Raw genomic sequence first — 7,746 nt, 5'->3', positions numbered from 1 at the left:
CGTGTCAAAGCGGGGTGGGTAGGGCCCACATTTTTTTCAGTTTTGATAATTTTATAGGTTAAGTGAATCCGGCTGTAAGAAGTATTTTAACTGCCGGTGGCACGGAGGTGATTCACGTCTAAAGCTTATAGTGCCACACACGTAAGGCGCTCCGGACACCTGGGGTAGGAAAACCAAACGTGCGGGAAAGTATAACAGCGCTATGCTATGTAGCACGTACACATGTACACAGTTGGGTTTACAGTGTTGATGCCCTCCGCAATTACATAGCAGCTACAATCGATCGCAGTGCTTTTTACAGTGAAGCACTAATGAGGACTTTGTGGTGTCACGATGTGTCTGCTCTGCTGGCTCTGCTCCTGTCATTTTCGGACGCGTCCCATTTTAATGACACCGCCAGTTCATCACCAGCTGCGGTCCAGCGATGGCCCCCGTCAGACACCTCCTGCTGTGCTTGTTTCTGTGCGACGGGCTCCCACGGCACTACGGAGCAAAGTCGCGGGTAAAGAACGTGCGCACCGCGCATTGTTGGAAACGCAAACGAGTAAGGCTGTTCTGAATGTGTTTTTATCTCCTGGAAATATGTAGAAGGGCCAGACGTTTGTACTTGAAATCCGAGACGTGAAAATATGTCCAGAGAAAAGCGCATTGGCTTGGATGAATATTACCCCGACCCTCTCTGGCAAAAGTCAACAGACTTTCTTCGATGGCGTCGCACTATTCGATAGAACCGCGACTACCTGGTCAGAGGTAAGGAATGAGGGCTGGACCGCTGACTTCTGCGCCACCTATCCCCTTCTCTTCGCGTTGCACTTTTACAGATGAGCGTCAAGTTCACAAAGTGTCACGGTGGAGTTTCCTCTAACAATTGCGAGTATGCGTCGGATTGGGCTAGGAAAAACAACGTCTGCGCAGAGTTTTCCTCTCCCCTTACACCATGGTATTCCCTCCTTCGCATGATCAGTCCGCCGTGGAAATGCCCCACCAAAGCGGTACGTAGCATTGGCCGACAAATCATACCCCTTTTTTTAAAAAGAAAAAAATCTTGTACCTTTGGTACCCACGTTTCTACTGTCATTCCGCCACTTTTGCTGTTTTACAGGGAATATACGAATTCCGTAACACCACTTTCGACGCGTCGGCGTTCACTGCATTGGCGGGACCCTACGTGCATCCTGATGTCACGTGGTTAGTGCGCGCACTAGTGAAGGACCAGGACCGGAAGCTGTTCATGTGCACGGACATTACAGCGCGAATCCTCCCTTCAGCCAGAAAGAGTCGCAGCTGAGGACAACGTCGACGTTTTTAAATTTATTGCAGCAGAATTGTCGCTCTTTGTTGTTTTTTGTTGTTTATTATCTGAGTTGTTGGACATGTGTCTTGTTGAAGTCTAATAAAATGAATGCAAACAGACAGTTTTCACGTAGTGACAACCCACCCTTTATTTTGGTCACGTCGGGAAGATAAATTGATCGCCAAAATAGCAGCCGGGATGAAGAACAGAAGGCACGTCCCAGAAGCCGCCCTAAATCCGTTCTGAAAAATTAGTAGCAGGGATAATGCACTGACTTACAATGTACTATTTTGTGCGTAAGCTGCCTACAACTGTCATACATAACTTACGTACACAATTTGTGCGAAATTATATACAATACTGTACGTAATTATCCAATATCGCTTTAAACTCTGCGTACGTTAAGTTTTTGCATATAGTTGTACGTAAGCTACATATGAAATAGTACATAGCAATTCTGTGTGCTGGAAAAAAAGGGTTGGCCCCAGCCCCTCTCTGTGTCACTTTTCCCGGGTGAGACGCCTGGCGGCTATGCAGTCCCGTCGAGCAGGCGTACCGTGCGGGAGTGCCTACCAGCAAGCTTGCAGGGGCTCTCAGCCTCTCGCTAGCGTCACTCGGAGACCTCCGCCTCCTCCCTCTGCCCAGAAAAGTTGTTTGCTCCTAAACGAGAGTCTACTTCTTTTCAACTACTTTTGTCAGTTCAGCTACGGCCGATTGAAGTGATTTGACTTTGGATTCTTGCTCTTATTGAAGCATTTCGACACCTTAGACTGGAACGCGTACGCAGCCCATCCGCGCGTTTCAGAACTCACGCAACGCAGTCGTTCACTCCACACAAAACACGCGTAGTTCGAGATCACCGCGCGGGCCGTGTCGAGCGGCGGGTTTTAGCGGGTCACCCGCCTGATCCAGCGCAGCGACCTACGACGAACTACGTGAGTTTGCAAAGCGCGGCGGCGAACTGCGGGAGTTCTGAAACGAGCGGATGAACTGCGTGCGTTTTAACGTTAGTGAATGGTGTCGATTTCTGTTTCAGTTTTGACGTCCACCTCGCTCTTCCCTGACTCAAAGCACGCACGGCGCACGGCGCAGCGCACCGCGCAGCGCCACTAGAGAAACCAAGTATCGTTGCGCGACTCCAGTGAAACCACGTAACACATTTTTTGACGATTTTTTTAGGAACTATATATTTCAATAGCAGGAAAGTTTCTCTATCATAGGTTTCAAAAATCGACCAAAACTAGAGATACGTGGTTTCACTAGAGTCGCGCAACGATACTTGGTTTCTCTAGAGGCGCTGCACCGTGCGTGTTTTTAGTTAGGGACGAGCGACCTGTAAAATTCTTGAAAATGTAATGTTTTCAATAGATAAAGTTGAGGCAAATAAATATTAAATATGACTTTGGTTACTCATACTAAGTTGTTGGTATTAGTTCACACTGCTCACCTGCACAACCTAACCTATCTTCTCCAATTCGTTCCCGTTACTTGTATACCCCCAGTAGCATAGAACTGTCGTATGACTGTCGGACAACAGTAGAAAAAAGATACGAACTATCGTTGCGATATACGAAATGAGAAAAATGATTCTATCGGTATACTATCATTTTACCTCGAAAGGAAAATCTTTATCGGCCAGCTATCGTAATGGGAGCGAAAAACCACTGTTGTGGATTCGATCAGGAATCGATAAAAATACAACAGAATGGTAGATGGTTTAAATTTGATAGACCAGCGACTATGGAAAAGCCATCACTTATCACTGTGAAAAATACTCGTAAGTTTAGAGGAAAATTTCCCAGGACGTGAGTTCGTAAAATTACAACTTACAGTTGTAAAATTACAATCACTTCCTATCGACTTGGAATTAATCGAGGAGGAAAAATGGTTCGCCGTAAATTGACAACATTATTTTGAAATTGCAAATTACGAAAAACGTCGTAACTTAACGAGGAAATGTTTCGCAGTGTTTGATTTTCGTTATCGTCATAATAATTTGACGATAGATAAAAATCACACTATGTGCGACAGTTTTGTGTTACTAGGGACCAGGGTTGGCATAAAGAATTAAATGGTGCTAAATGGGGCGAAAAGGGGCAGAATGTAATACAGCTGGGGACACCTACCGACTACAATACACTACTACAAAATTCGCAGTCGACGGCTTCCTGAGCGTGAGCTAGGGCGGGCATCGGCTGACGCGCATGACGCTGTGGTGTGACGTGAAGTGCAATATTTTTTGACCGAATTTGACTCAAATTAGATTTAATTTAATACTCTATGTCAACCCTGCTAGGGACAGTGGAATGAGAATGTCCACTTCTAATAAAAGTGAGGAATAAACAAGAAAGATCGAGTGTTCTTCATTAAAAGTGATGAAATATTTACAGAATGTCGTGAACGACAGAGAAGCAGTTGACAATGTGTGAAAAGTATCTAATGTCGCAGAGTCCTCAGATTACATCGTTTTCAGATTACACATTTTTTGACGACCACTCTCAAAATGTAGTTTCAACTGTAGTTGAAACCGTAGTCTACACTACTCTATTGACCGAAGCGCCCAGGGTGGCCGTAATAGGCAGTTTAAGGATTATCCACAGAGTACGTCTGTCATTCGCCGTTAAGTTACGAACCTGCAAAGTTTGTCTAAGCAAGCTCTCATAGCGCCTCTTACGTAGGCAACATATCGCTTGCAGTGCATGGGTGTACTGCGGGCTGGCCTACCCTGAGCATCGCAGGCGCCGAGCTTCACCTATTTACCGATATTGAATATGAAAAAAGGCTACGTCGAGGGACGTATCGTGAAAGCAAATGATACAAATTTAAGGATATGTCCTTGTCCTAATTTTCTCTCATATTTTGCTGTCATTTGTTTATGGCTGTTTGTTACTTGCTGTCCTGCAATTCGCCGGACTAGCGGCATGGCATAGTGGATGAGATAGGGGGCGGCGGACAGAGCGGCCGGCATCCGTGCGGCTCAGTATTGTTGGCTACTTATTGTTGGGAACGGCGGGCGCGACCAGCGGACATCTTCTCGCCCCCTATACATTTGGGTGATGTCATGCGCTTGGTTCTCTGTCCTTATCGAGAGTAAAAGCTAGCTGACACCTTAAAGTTACTTATATATTCTTTATGTTTAGTCAAAAGTTTTTAAGGTATCATCAGAGTCAAGAGATAAATTCCGGTAAAGCATCAGACACTAAATCAACTGAACTGTTTCCTGATTGTATAAGTCGATTGACATTGTTCCATAGGTACCCCGGGAGCTTCGCATAGGGGAGGTTTGTACTCTCCTTCTCCCAAACGTCATCCGGAAGTTCCCGATGGCAACGCTTGTGGCAGTGAAAGCATGGGTTAGTGGTTTCGCAGTAGTAGGGCGCGTAGAGGTGCAGCTCGAGCGCAGGGTCGTTCCTCTGCAGGAATAACTTGACGCTGGGGGAATGCAGACAGCCGTGGGTGCAACTAGGGCGCCGCCCCATGGCTGGCAGCAGCCTGAGAGTCCGCAGGGACGGCGCCCTCTCTCGGGTAATGCGGTTTGGCATGACCCCGTACGTACACCTCTCCGTTCATCTCTATATGGCGCAGGGCTGGCAGTGAGGGTAAAGCTTCGTACAACGGCTCCAACTGAGAGTCCTCGAAGTCACCATCGTTGTCGACCACTAGTGACGCTAACTGAGACCGGTCGGGCTGTCCTGTCAGGGCCAGGACCAAGCTGAGGCCGACGTTGGCGGGCGCATTCACCACGTCCCGGTACTGCAGGGCGCGCAGCTGGTGGGCGCCGCGCAGGAACATTTTGGCGTCCGCGACGTAGTCTGGCATCTCCCCTCTGACCCAGAGGGTGACCTCGCTGAGCGACCCGCACGCCAACGCGGCCTGCAGCCCCGGGACCAGGCCACACTCCAGCTTGCAGAGGTTCGTCACGCCGGCGAGCAGGGGCGCCGTGGCCGCCGAGCGCGGAGCGATGAAGTCGGGGTTGACGAGCTCGACCACCCGGAGGGTCGAGGTGTGCACCGTCAGCATGCAGTTGATGAAGGGCTCCAGGTGCCGCCCGAGTCCGCAGCGGAAGTGCTGCAGCGACGACGCGTGCGCCGATGCCGTCGATACGTGGAGGCTGGCTATGAAGGCTGCGCAGTGCGGGGCTACCGGGACCACGAGCGTCTGCAGACCGGCCGAGGACGCCACCGTCGCGAGCAGGACCGAGACGGAGGGGTCTAAGCGCCCGTAGAAACCGAGGTCCAGGTGGAGCCGCTTGAGCCGACCGAGGGCCTCCTGTCCGCGGACCACCAGGGCCGTCAGCCTGAGCGCGGCAACGGCGCACCTGGTCGCCGTGTACAACGAGTGGCGCCCCGCGGCCGGTAGCTTGAGGTGCACCTCACCCAGGCACGGCGCCAGTCGCAGCGCCGGACACACCCACGGGTCCGTGTGGGAGAGACGCCGGCGTCGCCACACATCCGGGTGCAGAGCAAGGTCCCCGAGACGCTTGCACACGATGCGGCAGGCCAGGAGGTCGGGCACGTCGAGGTACTGCATCGCCATGAGCAGCACGTCATCCGGTAGGTGATCCATGACCTGTGAACACATGGGGTCACTGCTGTCAGCGTGGATATTACAACAATTTTATTGTGTTTCTCGTCTACCGCAGGAGGAGGAGGAACAGCAGGTCCCCGCATAATGAAAGGACCTGACAAGACAAGCCGCGTGCAGTCTACAGCGTTTCTGTTATTTGCACGCGGGAAATTCAAAAGCAGCATAGCGTTGTGGAACGAGAAGGGTCCCAAGCACACCAGGCCACCAGCCATGATCGTTGGCCGAGTGCGCTAAGGCGTGCGTCTCGTTTTGGAGACTCGGGTTCGAGTCGAAGTGCGGTCAGGGGAAAAAAGCGTTCGAATAACGTAATAGCAACATTCTGCACGACGCGTGCGCATAGTAAAACAACCTCAGATAACACGACGCGTTTGCCTAATTCCGAAACTGTTGTGCGCACGCGGATTAACAATTAACGCGTGCGCACAGTGAGACGGTCTAAGACAGCACGACGAGTGTGGTCAACGCTGTTTCTGTTGTGCGCACGCGGCCAATAAGAACTAGTTCAGGTCCCAAGCCGAAGCGTAGCCATTGGACCTTTTTTTAGTAGTTCTCTCGCTTGTTATAATTCAAATTTTGATAGATTCAATTAGTAAACGCATGCTACAAACCTAATTTTTGAAAGGCATAATAGTATGAGAAATAAAATAATATCTTCTCACTTGGCTGCTTATATTCTCATACTGCTTGTGTCGATACGCCATCCGCCCAAGCGGGATTTGTTGTTTTCGAGTATTAGATGTGTTTGTTTTGTTCGCTTATTGTTTCGGGTTTGATTAATCCCTAAAGTGCCGTCTACAGTAATTTTCACCATATTGCTCTAACAAAAAAGTGCCACTTACTGCTTATTCTTTTGTGACTGTGTGTTTGTTGATAAGTTTCCATCTGGACTATTTGTTTTAACCTCCTGAACAGTTGGAGTTTCGTCCCGGGTAAACGATAGTAAACTTTGGTCAACACCTGAGCGAGCCGCTATCCTTTCTTGGATATTCATCTCAGTCATTCAGAATAATGCCGAAGCATTTTATTATTGTAAGTTTGAAGACAGGTATACAATTCAAATATAGTTTTCTTTCTTGCCTATCTCATAATTAATACTGAACGTCTCCACTCACAATGAAATCCGTTACTTTTGTTTGTTTGATTTAGACGGCACCAGAATGTGATATTTGCCTCGTTGAATTTGATGTGGACATCCATCGTCCCAAGTGCTTGCCCTGTGGACACACCATTTGCAGAGACTGTGTGCAGAATACTGCCTTGGGTAGGAGGTGTCCAACTTGCAGGAAGGTCAGTTTAACTGTAGTATTAAAACATCCCACTATTTTATTTATTTGTTGCACTATCACTATCATAGGAATCACTCAAAGAATACAATAGTTCTATGTTCCTTTTGTTCTTATGAACAAGTTCGAGTTGGCAAACTGCAATAGCAAAACAAATTTGAATGAATCACTGTATGCTGCGTCTGGTGAAAGAACAGCACAGTTACTGCTTGTAACGTGTGGTGAAGATAGGGCCAACAGTGTTGTTCTTTCGCGTTCTTTTGTCTGTACAATGTTTTAGGAACACACTTATATGAACGTTTGAGGAACGCACTTATATTTTATAATGAGATACAATAAATAATGTACTTACAGTACATTTCAAACAATAATTTGCTTTTGTTTAACTTTTATTACATTTTTGTGGTACAAGCGATATTTTAGCTCTAAATCACATTGTTCATTTTCATATATAGTTCCTGACTGGTCTTGGCAACCTCCCCGACAACATCTTCATGATTCGGATGATAGAGGAGGCTGTGGGTGGCCCACCACGCAAAGTCCCCAGGAGGGAGGATGTGCAGCAGCTGGAGCGGGGGGTGG

At 48.2% G+C, this 7,746-nt stretch overlaps 3 protein-coding genes across 5 annotated transcripts in view; 2 read left to right on the top strand and 1 right to left on the bottom strand.

Moving 5' to 3' along the window:
- The first annotated feature begins 275 nt into the window (after positions 1–275).
- LOC113210030 (uncharacterized) lies at positions 276–1,377 on the top strand. The gene is made up of 4 exons (XM_026427833.2): positions 276–502; positions 589–750; positions 822–992; positions 1,103–1,377. The coding sequence occupies exons 1-4, from the start codon at positions 425–427 to the stop codon at positions 1,286–1,288; spliced, it is 597 nt and encodes a 198-aa protein (XP_026283618.2). The 5' UTR covers positions 276–424; the 3' UTR covers positions 1,289–1,377.
- A 2,332-nt stretch (positions 1,378–3,709) lies between these two features.
- LOC127749373 (uncharacterized) overlaps positions 3,710–7,746 on the bottom strand; it is a 12,498-nt gene continuing 8,461 nt past the window's right edge. The window contains exon 2 of the mRNA XM_052267374.1: positions 3,710–5,863. Within this exon, the coding sequence (XP_052123334.1) occupies positions 4,757–5,860 (1,104 nt within the window). The 5' untranslated portion in view covers positions 5,861–5,863 and the 3' untranslated portion in view covers positions 3,710–4,756. The remainder of the gene's footprint in view (positions 5,864–7,746) is intronic.
- Positions 6,582–7,746, top strand: part of LOC113210024 (uncharacterized) — a gene marked incomplete at its 3' end in the record, with an annotated part of 7,094 nt that continues 5,929 nt past the window's right edge. Inside the window, 2 exon segments of one of the 3 annotated variants that reach the window (XM_052267372.1) lie at positions 6,582–6,678; positions 6,794–6,910. In XM_052267372.1, coding sequence (XP_052123332.1) covers positions 6,890–6,910 — 21 coding nt within the window. 3 annotated transcript variants of the gene reach the window in all.

This window comes from Frankliniella occidentalis, unplaced genomic scaffold, assembly GCF_000697945.3.
Source record: "Frankliniella occidentalis isolate FOCC.00 unplaced genomic scaffold, Focc_3.1 Scaffold50, whole genome shotgun sequence".
Classification (NCBI taxonomy): Eukaryota; Metazoa; Arthropoda; class Insecta; order Thysanoptera; family Thripidae; genus Frankliniella; species Frankliniella occidentalis.
The sequence above is the reverse complement of the archived record's forward strand: the minus strand, read 5'-3'. Positions and strand labels throughout refer to the sequence as shown.

Coding starts and splice junctions, on each gene's coding strand:
- LOC113210030 (XM_026427833.2), top strand. CDS start 425: ATGGCCCCCGTCAGACACCTCCTGCTGTGCTTGTTTCTGTGCGACGGG. Junction 503..588: donor ACTACGGAGCAAAGTCGCGG/GTAAAGAACGTG, acceptor GGAAATATGTAG/AAGGGCCAGACGTTTGTACT. Junction 993..1,102: donor GGAAATGCCCCACCAAAGCG/GTACGTAGCATT, acceptor GCTGTTTTACAG/GGAATATACGAATTCCGTAA.